Source organism: Vespula vulgaris, chromosome 10, assembly GCF_905475345.1.
Source record: "Vespula vulgaris chromosome 10, iyVesVulg1.1, whole genome shotgun sequence".
Classification (NCBI taxonomy): Eukaryota; Metazoa; Arthropoda; class Insecta; order Hymenoptera; family Vespidae; genus Vespula; species Vespula vulgaris.
This window is the reverse complement of record NC_066595.1, coordinates 1,305,560-1,320,829: the sequence shown is the minus strand read 5'-3', so window position 1 is coordinate 1,320,829 and position 15,270 is coordinate 1,305,560. Positions and strand designations below refer to the sequence as shown.

Here is a 15,270-nt window from a genome sequence, read left to right as displayed (position 1 = left end):
GTGAGCATAATTAATAAGATCCTGTGAAGACACTAAGATTTCTTAGTCATCTCTATTATTGATAACTCTTGTTAGTTGTCATTAATTTGTATATTAGACAAGTTCGATGATAAGAGTAAGTCACAATTGGCTTTAATTTTATTTCTCACACGATAATATATATATTTTTGTTATTAAAAGTAGAAAAATAAAATAAATATAGTGAATCTATTCATAGACATCACGTTATTTATATCATGTCTTTTAAATGTGTTTCTTTTTTTTCAAGTATATAATTATTAATTGTACTGTAAAATTAATAATTTTGATATAATTTTCAATATTTTATTATATTTTATAATATTCATTTTTGATAAACTTTTATACTACTTAGTACTATTAAATGTAATAGTTGATTATATTTACACATATGATAAAAAACGTTTAAAGAAATCAGTAATCATTTTATTCTCATAACTATGTAGTATTTGATATAGTGTATATTAAATAATAATCATCTAATATTTACCTGATATTAAGATAATTGTATCTTAAACCGAGTAATATTTAAACATATAAATGCTATGAATATAAAAGGGATATTAAAATTGTAGTTAAAAGGACAATTGTGAATATTGCTAAAAATTCTGAAATAAAATTAGTTTATGTAAATTTATGTGAAATAGTTATCAAGATATTGCTATACTATTTTATACCTTTAATTTTAGCAACATTAATATTATATAAATTATTTATGTGTGGACGTTATATTCACGTAGACACATAGATATAAAAAAAGATAAATTATTATATTTGATACATAGTCTTCCTTAGAGTCTTTGGCTCTTAAATTTATAAATGTAGGCACTTAAAAGTTTGATTAAATATTATTATAATATTATGTATTAATATTTTATATATATATTTATTTGATTTCAGCATCACTCTATTATGATTTGTGTAATACAAATAAAAATTTAAACGCCTTAGTAACAATTTCTCGTGTATGCTATTTGTTATCTATATTATTATGATGTATATAACATGATAAATTTTTACAAGATTTTTACTATTAATATATTTACATATATTTCTCAGCTGAATTACAATAATACTTGTAATGCAAACAGAAATAGTTTAGAAATTTTCTTTTTTTTTTAATAAAAGAATTTTCTAATTAATAGCTTTAAGTACCAAGAATTAATAACATATGTTTTGTGCGTAAATATGCATATTAAAAAGATAATAAGGCACTATATTCAGGTCATCATATTCAGGTCGTTATATAGATTATAAATTAACAAATTTATCACTTTTTTCAATACAAAATTTTTGTACGTTCTAATTTCAATATAAATTTATAATATTTCATTCTTTTGCATATTACTGTGTGTGTATATGTGTGTGTGTGTGTGTACTATAATATAATATATATATTATAAGACATTATAATTGCACTTATTTTAAAGGCAATAACTATTATATCTTTAAATGAAACATTGTATAGTGAAAAAAAATCGTATTATAAAATTGCTATTTAAGCAAATTCTGTTTGCCTTATCCTTCTAATTGAGTTATAAATTGCAATATTATATATACATTATTATAATAAGAAAATATGAATATATCATATTTTCTTCTCTCAATATTTTTCAATATTCTATAATAAAGCTATCTTAAACTCGTTAAATAAGGCTGACAGGTCATACGTTCAACAGGTTGGTAGATCTTTTTTTGTACTGGACTAGTGAGGTTACCATTGTGTACATAATTAGAAGAATTAGATTCTTTTTGTAAATCGGTAGAGCCAGCAAGATCTCCAACATAGGAATCTAAACAATTCTCATTTGATGAAGTTTGCCCAGAAATTTCATTTCGTTTCCGAAATTTAGTCGAATATTTATAAAAGTCGGACATTTCAAAAGGTTTAGTAACTTCTCTATAAGGCTGATATTTTCCTGCCTGTACTATGGTACAATTATGAGGAGATCTTATAAGAATTGCTTCATCATTGTTTTCCTGTATTTTTCTTGATTCTGCAGGAATTTCAAGTACTTTAGGCCGCCGATGCTCATAACGAATAGGAGTTGGTTGTAAATGCGTTTGTGCTTGAATAGATGTTTCCAACTTACAACGTCCTTGCAAATTTGAATGAATATTTTTTGCAGTATCATTAACAGTATTAATGACACCGCTATCTTTTGCACATGATACAGGTGAGCTTGATTGGCAGTGCATAGCTTTATGTGTAATTAATAAGCTTGGGTCTAATGCAGGACTTGTACCTGAATCTAAAGACGTTTCGTACCATTCTTTTTCTTTTCCTTTACGGCTAACATTATCAGTAGTATCCTTATCATCTTGTGATTCCTGCGATCGATTGGAGTGCCATGTTTCTACACTTCCTAAAGACTGAGTACGTAGGAGAATTTTATTGTTGACTTGTGTTTGTTCTGATAAAGGTAATAAATGAATAGTAGGTTGTGGGTAGGATACAGCAGGTACAGAATTTTTAGATCCTCCAATCGTTACTGTTCGATATCGGGATTGTGTATCTGCGTTTATATTTCCTACATGTTGCACTCCATTTCGTTTTCTACGATCGAGGCTGCCAAATCTATCTGACACAAGTTGTTCATCAGGACACCAAATTATTTCTTCGTCATAACGCATCCAACATCCTGGAGGCATATGTGAATCAACAGGTGGTCCCATAGATCTCAAATTTCTATTAGTAGACATGTCACGATCTTTTCTTTGCCATGACTGTGATTGATTTTTATAATGTAATTGATACTCTGGCGTATGTACATGATGAGATGAACGAAATTCTCTATCATAATATAGTTGATTAGATTTTCGTTGAACTTCGCTATCAAGCTGTTTATATTCTGCATATTGCTGATGATTATAAAAATCTTCTTGTAATTCGTGTTGTTTTTGTTGTTGTTGTTGAAATTGACGATATCTTATTTGACGTTCTTCTTCACTATACGTGTTCGGTACGGTACGATATACTCGATTATTATCCTGATAATGATTTTGATTACGTGTACCACCACTACCATGAGAATACGTACGAGTACGATATTGATCAGGTAAAATATAAATATTATGATTCTCATTAAAATCATTCTCTGATGTTTTAATATTTTGTCGTTGGTCAACAGGACTTGTAGAAGAAAAACCAGTATCATGAGTATGATGATAAACATTCGTGAATGGAAGATGTTCCTCATATCCAGGATATTTTTGTTCTGTTCCTATCAAATTTAGATTAACATTTTCTTCTTGAGTAATGGCTCTTGTAGAGACCAAACAACTTTCATTTCCTGTATAAAAACAGTTATGATGAACAGAAGTTTGACAAAAATGTTAATGATTCTAATGTCACACCTTTTTTATTACAAATAAAACAATTATATATAGTACCTGTGCTGTCAAGAGGTGGTCGAGGCTTCTTTGTTCTATGCTTGACATTGCTTTGCAAATGTGACTGAGAATTACATGTCATTGTATGTTGATATTGTCCTGTACGATGTGTTTTATTACGAGATTGACGTATAGAATTTAAACGTGCTTCCAATTCTTGTAATCTTCTTTGACCTTGTTGATAAACCAATCTATGCTTTCGGCGTACAGCTTTGCTTTCTGCAGGATCATTAACAATTCCTAAGGCAGCTTCCACTATACCAATTTGAACTTGCCGCTCTAATTCTAGAGCAGATTCTTCCTGCTTACAATAATAAAATAAATTTTCTAATGTATATATATGTTATGGAATACAAAATATAATGATCTTACAGCTTCATTTGATTTTAATTTGTTGATTAAATTCTGAGGATACGTAAATGCTGTGCCAACTTTTTTACGAAAAGTAGGTGGACTTTCTCCAGGCTCCAGTGGTATCTCTGGTGGCAAAACTCCTGTTAACTCTGCCTCTTCTATACAAAGATTCTTTAATTCAGTATTTTTCAGAGCTAGTTTTTCTTGTAGTGCTTCACGCCGTTGACGAAGCCATTGTAATCTTGCAGACAACGAATCTTCTGCCAAAGATCCTGGCGCACCTTCATTTCCTGCCATCACTATTAAAAAACATAGATGTTTATACTAATTTGTCTTAAAAATAAAATAATAGTCAAAATTTGTTATAATAAATCTAATTTATTAATAAAATAAAAAATTTATTTACTTACCCATATTATTGCCAAATTATACAAAATAGTAGCGATTATAATCTTTACTACTCGGTCATATATCTAGTACATTCTATATTACCAAAAGAAATAACTACTCCATCTAAAATATAAATGAAATCACTTAATTTATACAAAGTTCTATATTTATTCCTCATAAAATATTGAAAAATAATAAGCAGAATTTTTATATATGTTATTGCAATATTCGTATTAAAAATATTATAGTAATTGTAATGCAACCTGTTGATTAAGATAAATTATTTTCACCATTAACTTCATAATGGATATAAAATGTCTAGAATGTTAAAAATCATATTTTATTATTATTATCATCTTTAATATATATAGAAATATATACCCATATATAGATGTTCTTGGAATTGTAAACTCACTTCATTTTGATAATTTTAACTATTAGCATAAAAATTATGTACAGTATTAAAAATCAACATGAAGAAGAGGTGAATAGTTGTACTAGAGTGCGTCTCACAATAGCATAAGTTTTTCATATAGTTATGCTTCAATCACAATCCTTTTATTCCTCTATTTATTTTTATTGATGATTGAAAAATTTCGATCATCTAACTCGCTCTAATTCTTGAAAGATGACATATAAATACCTTTTCTCATGAACAATCGCATAAAGAAGTAATAGAATCATTTATAACGTAATCATTGGTTACACAATGAAGTTCGTTGTAAAGAACAATATATAACCAATCAATATACTGGAATTTCTGTAAATGCATTTAATATATATTACTTTTATAAAATATTACTAAATATTATTAATAACTAATATATTATTATCCTGATGTATTGTTTATAAATTGATACTTGATTTTACTTTCAAAAAATGATTGTATAATTCTCTCAATAGATGGCATAATTACTTTATGAATTTATATCTTGTGTATCATCTCTATCATAGATATTTATAGGTAAAAGACACGTCATAACCACGTCTGCAATCAAATATTGTTTTTGAATTACGTTATGATGGGATAAGATCGAAGTAGAATAAGAAACGTGTTTGAAGGGTTGTGCATACTATCGTTTACTACATTATATCGGATATAATATAACGATCTACTATTAGATTTTAATAGGAATTCTATTAATTTAATTATTTTATAAAGTAATTTAATAAACATGAATTGGTCTATTTTTCTATATACATTATCTGCTGTAATTTTGACCATATCCGCAGAAACATGTCAAAAACCAGAAGTTGTAGCATCGGCGTATGTAACAGAAGATGCTACTGTTCTTACTAATGTAGCTTTTACTACACAATTCGTATTAAAATGCAGCAATGGTGTGAAAGGAATTCCATTGTATGCAGAAGTTGAAGGAAAAGCTTTACCTGCTGTAAGATTAAGTGCAGATAATAAATATCAGGTAAAATAATAAATTAAATAATTTGTATGTTGTAATTCATATTTTTATTTTAAATATTTATTTTTTTTTCTAGGTTTCTTGGACAGAAGAAATAAAAAATGCAAGATCTGGAGATTATAGTGTTAAGCTTTATGATGAAGAAAAATATGCTGCTATTCGTAAAGCTTATAGAAATGGAGAAGATCCTAGTATAGTAAAACCATTAGCTGTAGTTGTACTTAATAATCCAGGTATTTATCTTGGACCATGGATTAACTCTGAATTTTTGGCAGCATTTTTAGCTGCTCTTGTTTCATATGCTGCATTCTCAGCTAAATTTAAACTTCTTGCATAGTAAAAATATCATTTATTACAAAGTCTCATTTCTGTATACATCATTATTAAATTGAAATATTCATATGTTAGATTGAAATTTTGTAAGCATAAATATTTTAAATGTGTTTGCTACTTCTATATTGTAAAAATATAATGTAGGATATGAATACAGTTTAAATATAATTAAACAAATGTAAATAAATTTGACTCAGTTTAAATACATTTTTAAAATTGAAAAAATTATACTGTTATATTAGTTGTATCTGATATACCTTTATAATTTTTTATTGTACAATTTTATCATACAATTTTAATATACAAGATTTTGTTAAGAGAAATAAACATTTTTTTTTAAATAATTTCATAATATATATTTATTTTATTTAATATATCTCAGATGATGGTACATTTCCAAATAAATATTTCCATGATGGTGGATACTTGATAGCTAAAGATCCAATAGAATTAATTTGTATTAAATTCATCCATTGATTTAAGTAATTTATTAAATTTAATGCATCAGGAATATTATCTCCTTCAGAACAAAATTTAAATAAAATTATACATGGTATATTATTATTTGTAAGGAAATCAAATAAATTGATTGCAAAGCCTCCTCCTGGAATTTGTGTTATTTGTTTGTTGTTTGAATAAGATATATGTTTTGATTCATATTGGAGCCATTTTAAATTATCGAAAACTTGTTTATTATCAGATAATATATTGGCAGATGCAATGTATCTCAATTCTGTAACATTTAATTCAGTATCTGTTTTCTCATAAGCGTAACTACTTGTCAGGATTACTACCTAGAATAAAAAGAAGTAAAAAGTGTTATGTTATTTATATGTTTATAATATGTATAAAAGTATACCTTAGATATTTTATTCGTTGTAATAAATTGAGATAAATTATCATAAAAACTATTTAATGATTTGATAAATGGTGAACGAATTTGTATAACAAGTATTTTATTTTCAACTCCTGCATATATATCAACTGCAGTGCTTAAGTATTCAGATGTTTCGATATAAGGATCCAACCCAACTATGGGTATAAAAGCAGAAGTTATGATTTGCCCAATTCTTTGAAGGTTAAGACTCGCAACTAATAGATCGACAGTTAATTGAGCGACATTACCAACTGCCACTGACGGCACTATTAACGTGAAATCTTCTAAATTAAATATTTTTGTTAATTTAATCATTATTTTTTTGTTTTATGGAAACTAGTTTGAATGTAGTTTACTAATAATATAGTAATGACATGACAACATGAGATGACTCACACAATTTCACAAGTATCGTAATACTTAACGTTTATTGGCTATACGATTTATATGGAAGATGATTGGTTACTTTTAAGAAATTTCATACTATGTCCATACACACGTGCATACATATATGTATATATATATACACGCATGCACCACACAATATGTTTACTTCGAGCAACGGTATGAATTTGGCTATAGATTTAGTCAAATAATTTTAATATCGACTGTTAAGAGTTATAAACGTAATAAATAAGGTTAGAATTTTTAGTAATTTGAAATAATATGATAGTGTAGGACGATTTTCTCCTTTTATGAAAAAACAAAAATCTCAAAGAAATGTAGCATTTTTGGATATTCAAAGTGAATAAAAGGTAAAATAACCATTACATTATTAGAAAATTTTCTAAGATAAAAGACTAATGTTATATATAGTATTATTATTGATATTAGTATTAAAATAATTATATTTGTGTCTGTAGAAAAAAATGTATGACAAAGAAGAAATGGATACAAACATTACAGAAAATACTTCAAAAGGATTTACATTCTCTAGACCAAATGTTGTCTTTAGTCCTCCCAAATCATTCAATTATGATTTTTCAACTAATTTTATTTCTCCAAGTTCAAGCAAACAAACATTTAGTTTTGCAGCACCTGAAGCAATATCACAGTTAACTAATTATACCAAAACACAAAGTAATGAAACTGAAAAAAAATATAAGCCTAAAATATCTAGAAATGCATTTGAACCATCGGTTAATGTGTTTGCTCATGCTTTGAAAGATAGTTCAGCTTTTGAACAATTGGCTAAAAATTCTAGATCACATATAGTAAAATTTAATTTGGATAATTCAATAACATGTACAAATGTTCCAAAAGAACTACTTATAAAATCATCAGCAAAAGAATATTTTCATACTTATGGTCAAATAATGAAAATTACTATTAAACCGAAGAAGCAAATAATTATAGTATTTTATGCATCTAAAGAAGAAGCAAATAATGCCTATCAAAAAAGTGGAGAATATTTAGGTAAAAAATTTCTTGTCGAATGGACAAAGTCGGAGAAGATACCAAAGTCCCCTACTAAAAAGAAAGAATTAAAGAAAAATATAGTTACAAATTTTCTTAAATTAGAAGATGAAATTAGAACTGAATTAGAAGCCATGACAAATTTGGAATATAATTTACCTGATTATAAAAGTGGTGATATATATAGAGTACCATCTATTGGAAAAAGAGGCAAAGGGTCACATGTAAAAAAATCTGAGAAGATATTGCCTAAAATAGAAAAGGTAGCAGCAAAAGTAGATAAAGTTGAAAGCGATAGTCAAATAATGACATCATTACATGGTGCATCTGTAGAGGAATTACAAAGTATAATACATCAAATTAGTATTACTTCAGAAGATAAATATAAAATTTTAGAGGCAAGGGATCGTTTGATGAGACTTAAACAAGTAAAATCACATTCATTGGCAACTGCTAAAATTACAAGTGGAACTTGTCCAGACATGTGTCCTGAAAAGGAACGTTTGATGCGTGAATCACAAAGACAAGTAGCTCCATATGAACAACTTGAAGGAAATGAATATAGAATAAATCATATGATTGCTGTTAAACAATATTCCAGATCTTCTGCAGATCAGGAGGAACCAATGGCTCATGAGTTAAGACCAGTAAAATCTTTAAAAATGACAATGAGTTATTTACTTCATGAAATTGTAAATCTTTGTGAAGAAGAAGGTACCAATTTAGGAGAATGGTATCACTTTCTATGGGATAGAACAAGAGGAATAAGAAAAGATATAACTCAACAAGAACTTTGTTGTATTGATAGTGTAGAATTAGTTGAACAATGTGCTAGATTTCATATAGTATGCTCAGAAAGACTTTGTGCAGAAGAATTATCAGTATTTGATAAAAAAATTAATTCAGAAAACTTGACAAAATGCTTACAGTCTTTAAAGTATATGTATCATGATTTGAGAGTAAAAGGTATCACATGTCAAAATGAACCAGAATTTCGAGCATATATTATTCTCTTAAATTTGAATAATGGTAATTTTATGTCAGACTTACAGCAACTTCCAACTCCTATACAGAAATCGCCAGAAGTACAATTTGCAATAAATATTTATTCTACTCTTGAGTCTAATAATTATTACAAATTTTTCAAGCTAGTGCGGCAAACAACATACTTAAATGCCTGCATTTTGCTTAGATATTTTAATCAAGTCAGAGTGAAAGCTTTATCTATAATGGTCAAGGCTTATTGTAGAACTACATCTACAGCATATCCATTATATGAATTACTTCATAATCTTGGTTTTGAAAATGAGAATGAGACCATATGTTTTTGTGAACAAGTAGGAATCAATGTATCAAGTGATGAATTATATGTAATGTTAAATAGACAAAATTTTTGTTTGCCAATGTCAAATATACAACAAGGTAGAGCTCATTACATGATAGAGTCAAAAAGAACTTCAAAAGGATTATCAATTAGTGAATGCATTGCTGGTGGAAAAATGCCTGAAAAATCTTACAAGAATCATAAGCCCCACAGTAGTTTTGATTCTGAAGGTTATTTAATGCCTCAATCTATAAATGCAGAAGATCAGAATTCAAGTATCGATAAAAGTGTAGTAAAGTTAATTTCACATGAGATTATAGAAAAAGAATCGGAACCTTCAGAAAAAGAAATTTTATTAAACGAAAAAAATCATAATACCTTTCCTATAGATACACCAACTACTAAATATTATGATCATTTTCAGAAACTAACTAAAATTAATGATACTAATTTAAATAAATCCGAAACTATCACTGCTCCTGTATCTCAGTCAGAGCATAATATAATTACATCCAAATCTGAGCAGATTACATCTGAAAGTAAGATAGAGACAAATTTACCATCAGATACTCAGACACAACAAGATTGTCTTAGTACACCCATAATTTTTAATAAAACATGTTATGATACTTTACCAAAAAAACTTAAAGATAAAAATAGTATTTCTAATAATACAAGCAATAATGCATCACTTCCACAATCGAGTTTTAATGTTTTACATCAGACTAAACCTACAGAAACTTTTGAAATGACTTCACCATTTCTGATGACTGTAAATAAGAGCATATTTTCTGAAACTGGAAAAGGAAATATATTTACAAAATCTACTGTACCATGCACAATATTTGACAATAATGTCTCAAATGTAAGTTTTACTTCACATCAAAGTATATCTAGTACAAAGTTTGTTCCATCTGAACAAACAGCACCAATAAATAAAAATATGCAATCGCAAAATAAATTATCAATTAAAAAGGAGCCAGAAATTATAGGCATTAAACAGATGGAACAAAAAATGCAACAAATTAATAAAGACACAGAGGAAATTTTTGAAGAATTGATAGAAAAAGTGATAGAAGAACCATGTTCTACTATTCTCCAAGAAGAAATAAATAGATCAATAATGTATAATTCGTTAAGTAACAATATGTTAACTTGTTTCATTGATGAAATGTGTGATGCAATATTATTTGAAGAAATAACAAGTTTTCAAAAGGTAGAGGAATTCACAAAAAAGAGAAATGAACGAAAGATTAATAAATATTTTCATGTATGGAAAACATGGGCATTTAAAAAAAATCAGCAAAGAAAAGCATTAGATAACACACCTGTTTGGTTGCAGAAACAATCTATAGATGAATGTGCTAAGATTTTATATCGTGATGGCCAAAAATTAGTTATAGAAAATATGTGCAAAAGGCAGTGCACAGTAGAAGTACCAAAATCTCCTATTATAAATAATTTAGCTCCTATTGAGGTGATCATTTATGCAGGTATTAAAGAAAACCTTAAATCATTAAATATGCATATTACAACAAATTTATTTTGGAAAGTTGTAATATCATGGCCACATTTAGAAAATAAAACTGATTTATGGCAATATAAAAAAATAATAAATCGATATTTATGCCCTGAGGATTATACAGTAGAACCAATAATAAAATCATTTCAACCAAACCCATATGAAAATTTACATATTTGTATAAGATATTTTGAAGGTTTTATTGCAGAACACAATTTATTTGGAACAGATGGTTTTATATTTATTGCTACTGCTTCAGAAAATGCTATTTCTGTTAACAAACGATTAACAAAAACTATATTGTCTAGAGAGAAACTCATACCAATACCTTTAGTATTTATTATTTTGGGAAATGGAGGATTGGAAACAGAAAAAGAAAAAATTGTAACAGATTTAGATACTCTGTTAGAGTCAGGATATATATCTGAATACACTATCACTGTTGAGAACACATTGAATGAAACAGTTATTCTAAATTTGATTCAAAGCACGATTTTGTGGTTGGCTATTAATAAGCCTCCAAAAAATCCATTGGAAATGGATTCTTTACAAAATTTGTGTGATATTTGTATAACAGAAGAATTCTGGCAAAGGTAAGTAATATTACATTTTATTGCATATGTGTTTTATATATATCACAATCCATTCAATTTATAGAAATAATTTATATTGTTGCAGAGTTTTAGAAGATTCAATTCGTAATGCAAATCTTTCTGAATCTATAAAAGATCCCAATTTTCTAATAAATCTACATAATGAAGCAGTGGCACATTTGATCCATATTTTATTAGATCCAGAATCTCTAATGTATACAAAATTTTCACCAGAATTAAAAAAATTTGTAAAAAATCAGTGCATATCACCATGTAGTTATGAATATTTTGATGATGTATGGAGAACAGTGGAGTATAGGGTAAATTTAGAAAATATTATAAGTGGATTGATGCTACCACATTGGAGGTAATTAAAAAAAAAATATTTATTTATATTGTTTTTAAATATATAATAAATATTATTTATATAAGAAATATTTTGCTCTTTTCTAGCTTTCCATGGCCAGTAACAGATGTACATCAATTACATCAAAATATAATCCATTATTGTCAAATAGTATTACCAGATATAAATAATCATGCCTTTTCCTGTGATATTTTAAGTCATTTATATTTTATGACAGGTAGTATACAAGTAATGAATTTTGCAGATATATTAGTCCACATTGTCAAAGAAAAAATAAGTTTTATCGAAACGGATTTAAAGGTCGTTTATAATAAAAATTATATAAAGTATTTTAAAACACTACCATGGTGGTTTAAATCTACTACCTTTGCAGAATTTACTTCAAAAATAAATCTAGATGAAACATATTCTATTAAGAGAGACAATATAATTACAGAACCGGTTCAGAAAAAACGGAAATTGAAGGATTGTAGTGATAGTACTTTCGAAGATGATGATGTAATAAATGAATTTGATCCATTAGCTGAATTTTGTGATTACACTAAAAATAAAATTATAGATGTACATCGTTCATCCCAACTTCTAGAAAATCGTTTAAAGGAACAGCAATTGGAAAATCGAAGATTAGAGGAGAAGATAAAAAATGCTGTTTTACCTATATAATAAGATTTCTTAAATATGTAAATATAATTTATATGAGAGTAGTCTTCAGTATCATTATATTTGTTCTAATTATACTTTAGTAAAAAGCACTAATATTGGATTAATTAATTACTTTTTTAAATTATACAATTCTTCCTATATGAATCTGTTTTGTTTATAAAATATTCAGAAAGAAATTACAGCTTAATTTTATTTTTATATAACTTATAAGTTTTAGAATATTCATAATATTGTATAACATGGGTAATTTTATTATATATGATAAAAACAGAATAATAAATATATCCAATTTTTATTTTATGGCTAAAGCTATAATGTTATAAAAATATATATTACATGTGTCGAATTAAGTATATGTATAATGTTAAATCATTTCTATTCTCTTTTTTTTTTAATATAAGATCAGATAATTAAAATAAATAACTTTTTGTAAAAAATTTAACCATGTATAACTTATTTCCAATATTTAAACAACTTATTTTAATTACTTAAACAACTGTATAATTTAATAATATTATATTTAGAAACCAAACAATTTCGTAACTAAAGTACCTAAATTAACAATTAACTACAAAAAATATAATTATATAATTTTTTTCCTACTATCTACTATTTATTAAATAATTAAATATATTATGAAGTTGTAGAAATAGTTGCTGGTTCAAGGCGTATAGTACTTCTATAATTTGTACCACAATTTTTTTGTCTCCATTCGAGCCATCGTAATAATTCTGGACTTAGCGAACTATCATTGACATCGCTACGGGCTTCTAACTGACGATAGTATGCTTCACGAAGTAGGCGTAATGTTTGTACATTTTTATATGGCAATTGTGTCATAGGATCTAAATATTTTGCAGGAAGCCTTTAAAGATAAAATCAATTTTAATAAAAATATAAACATTCACATTTTATATATGCTATTTTTTTTTATAACAGTAAATTTTTTTATAACAAACAATTTTTTTATAACAAAAAAAAATTTTTTTTTTTACCTTGTTATAGCACATAGAGCTTTCGTTGCTGGTTTTTGTGGAGCAGTTTTTTTAAATGTTTCTAATAATAATTGTTCATTTTCAAATGTAATAAACGTTCGTTCGTAAAATGTTCCTGTTTCCTCACACTGAAGATTTATTTTGGTTTTTGTAATATTATTCAACTTATCTTTTGAGTTGAATTCTATATCACAATCAGTCACTGTGCTGAATAAAATAAAGCACTTTACATAAATATAATTTCAATAAATATTCTAAAATTAGATTATTAATTCTATTTTTTCCAATTTTTAATTATAATAGCTGAATGCATATATTAATTTTAATTATTATTTCATATATCAATATATAACATTATATAAGAAAATAATTTTAGAAAATAATCTTACCAATCTCCTAAGCCAGATGTATCAGAAACTCTATCAGAATTCGTAATTACATTTTTGTCATCATCTCCTTCTTCTACATTAATTTTATCATCTTCTTTTTCTATTGGTTCAGTAATAACCATTACAGGCATTGACATTGAATGATATCTGATCATTGGGCCTATGTGTGCTTTTCTAACAGCTCTTGTGTTTTTTTTCTCATTTTCTAATTTTTGGTACTTCTCTTTAAATGGCAAGTAAATACAAAATGAGAAAGAAATTTATTTTATTAATAGATCTATATGTAAATATGTAAATCTAAGAAATCATGTTATAAAAAAGTTAAAAAAATTGCTACATATAAAATTTATATTTACTATTTATATACCTAAGGATTTCATATTAATTTGCTCTGTTTGCAATGCTTCCTCAAGTAATTCTTCTTGTGTAGGTTTCCAAGTTTCATGTTTTATTACTTTTGTTTTTTTCTTTTGGTCTTCATTCCTTTCTAGTAAACGCTTTTGAGTTGCTGCTGACTTTGCAGCAGTTGAACGACGTATAGACTTTCTTTCTGTTAAGATTTATTGTTTTAATAAATATTTTAAAGCATCAATGTATTATAAAAATTTTTTTTAAGATTCATAGTAATAGACTTACCAATACTATCTATAAGAATTTTATCATGTTTTTGACGTCTTATTTTTTTTTCCTTTAAAGGTGTAGACGATTGAGTCGTAACAATTTTAGGTTCTTTATAAGCTTTCGTTATTAATCTTCGTTTTTTCTTAGGACCTTCTTGTTCCGTATCAGAAACTGGTTCGTCATTTTCATCTATACTGAAGTCAGAATCTACTTCATCTTCACCTTCGTCCTCTTCCCTATAAATTGCCAATAAAATAATAAAAAATTTTACAAAACGTTGTACCTAAATAGAAAAACTAATCACGCTAACATATAATCATGATCTTGTTCAACTTCATCAAAGCCACCATAAGTCGTTTTATAAAAATCATCTTCCTCTTCTTCATTTAATAGTTTAGCCATTTTATTACCGGCATTTGTCCGTCTTTCTCTAGTCGATGCCATTTTTGGACTTAATTTAATCAAGATAAATAAATTTTAATTTTTCTATAAGAGGTTAAGAGACAATAACAACAAAATTGTTGATTATAGTATAGGTGGAGCTAGTGAGTAATGGCGGGAAGTGATAAGAAATACAATTAATACTAATAATGT

General features: G+C 26.7%; 5 protein-coding genes across 10 annotated transcripts; 2 read left to right on the top strand and 3 right to left on the bottom strand.

Annotated features, from left to right (window-relative positions):
• Positions 1–600: 600 nt before the first annotated feature.
• On the bottom strand, positions 601–4,863 carry LOC127067342 (uncharacterized). 6 transcript variants are annotated; one of them, XM_051002153.1, is made up of 6 exons: positions 4,571–4,792; positions 4,419–4,473; positions 4,176–4,278; positions 3,784–4,064; positions 3,412–3,715; positions 601–3,311 (listed from the first exon to the last, which is right to left on the bottom strand). In XM_051002153.1, the coding sequence occupies exons 3-6, from the start codon at positions 4,177–4,179 to the stop codon at positions 1,651–1,653; spliced, it is 2,250 nt and encodes a 749-aa protein (XP_050858110.1). In that variant the 5' UTR covers positions 4,180–4,278; positions 4,419–4,473; positions 4,571–4,792; the 3' UTR covers positions 601–1,650. The 6 variants fall into 6 exon arrangements, with proteins under 6 accessions (XP_050858110.1, XP_050858111.1, XP_050858108.1 ...); XM_051002154.1 differs by lacking the exons at positions 4,419–4,473; positions 4,571–4,792 and adding an exon at positions 4,799–4,863; XM_051002151.1 differs by lacking the exon at positions 4,419–4,473 and having other exon boundaries at positions 4,537–4,792.
• Positions 4,864–5,131: 268 nt separating this feature from the next.
• LOC127067347 (translocon-associated protein subunit delta) lies at positions 5,132–6,137 on the top strand. Its single transcript, XM_051002161.1, has 2 exons — positions 5,132–5,579; positions 5,653–6,137. Exons 1-2 carry the CDS (start codon positions 5,331–5,333, stop codon positions 5,911–5,913), a joined length of 510 nt encoding a protein of 169 aa, XP_050858118.1. The 5' UTR covers positions 5,132–5,330; the 3' UTR covers positions 5,914–6,137.
• Positions 6,138–6,163: 26 nt separating this feature from the next.
• Positions 6,164–7,199, bottom strand: LOC127067346 (proteasome assembly chaperone 2). The gene is made up of 2 exons (XM_051002160.1): positions 6,769–7,199; positions 6,164–6,703 (listed from the first exon to the last, which is right to left on the bottom strand). The coding sequence occupies exons 1-2, from the start codon at positions 7,099–7,101 to the stop codon at positions 6,278–6,280; spliced, it is 759 nt and encodes a 252-aa protein (XP_050858117.1). The 5' UTR covers positions 7,102–7,199; the 3' UTR covers positions 6,164–6,277.
• A 145-nt stretch (positions 7,200–7,344) lies between these two features.
• Positions 7,345–12,771, top strand: LOC127067341 (uncharacterized). Its single transcript, XM_051002150.1, has 4 exons — positions 7,345–7,541; positions 7,650–11,641; positions 11,727–12,008; positions 12,095–12,771. The coding sequence occupies exons 2-4, from the start codon at positions 7,656–7,658 to the stop codon at positions 12,669–12,671; spliced, it is 4,845 nt and encodes a 1,614-aa protein (XP_050858107.1). The 5' UTR covers positions 7,345–7,541; positions 7,650–7,655; the 3' UTR covers positions 12,672–12,771.
• A 399-nt stretch (positions 12,772–13,170) lies between these two features.
• LOC127067345 (vacuolar protein sorting-associated protein 72 homolog) lies at positions 13,171–15,201 on the bottom strand. Its single transcript, XM_051002159.1, has 6 exons — positions 14,987–15,201; positions 14,692–14,912; positions 14,423–14,605; positions 14,056–14,278; positions 13,667–13,873; positions 13,171–13,536 (listed from the first exon to the last, which is right to left on the bottom strand). The coding sequence occupies exons 1-6, from the start codon at positions 15,118–15,120 to the stop codon at positions 13,305–13,307; spliced, it is 1,200 nt and encodes a 399-aa protein (XP_050858116.1). The 5' UTR covers positions 15,121–15,201; the 3' UTR covers positions 13,171–13,304.
• Positions 15,202–15,270: the final 69 nt, after the last annotated feature.

Coding starts and splice junctions, on each gene's coding strand:
- LOC127067341 (XM_051002150.1), top strand. CDS start 7,656: ATGTATGACAAAGAAGAAATGGATACAAACATTACAGAAAATACTTCA. Junction 11,642..11,726: donor ACAGAAGAATTCTGGCAAAG/GTAAGTAATATT, acceptor ATATTGTTGCAG/AGTTTTAGAAGATTCAATTC. Junction 12,009..12,094: donor TTGATGCTACCACATTGGAG/GTAATTAAAAAA, acceptor GCTCTTTTCTAG/CTTTCCATGGCCAGTAACAG.
- LOC127067345 (XM_051002159.1), bottom strand. CDS start 15,120: ATGGCATCGACTAGAGAAAGACGGACAAATGCCGGTAATAAAATGGCT. Junction 14,606..14,691: donor AATTCTTATAGATAGTATTG/GTAAGTCTATTA, acceptor AAATCTTAACAG/AAAGAAAGTCTATACGTCGT. Junction 14,279..14,422: donor AATTAATATGAAATCCTTAG/GTATATAAATAG, acceptor TGCCATTTAAAG/AGAAGTACCAAAAATTAGAA.
- LOC127067346 (XM_051002160.1), bottom strand. CDS start 7,101: ATGATTAAATTAACAAAAATATTTAATTTAGAAGATTTCACGTTAATA. Junction 6,704..6,768: donor CAACGAATAAAATATCTAAG/GTATACTTTTAT, acceptor TTTTTATTCTAG/GTAGTAATCCTGACAAGTAG.
- LOC127067347 (XM_051002161.1), top strand. CDS start 5,331: ATGAATTGGTCTATTTTTCTATATACATTATCTGCTGTAATTTTGACC. Junction 5,580..5,652: donor GTGCAGATAATAAATATCAG/GTAAAATAATAA, acceptor TTTTTTTTCTAG/GTTTCTTGGACAGAAGAAAT.
- LOC127067342 (XM_051002154.1), bottom strand. Junction 3,716..3,783: donor AATTAAAATCAAATGAAGCT/GTAAGATCATTA, acceptor TATTATTGTAAG/CAGGAAGAATCTGCTCTAGA. Junction 3,312..3,411: donor ACCACCTCTTGACAGCACAG/GTACTATATATA, acceptor GTTTTTATACAG/GAAATGAAAGTTGTTTGGTC.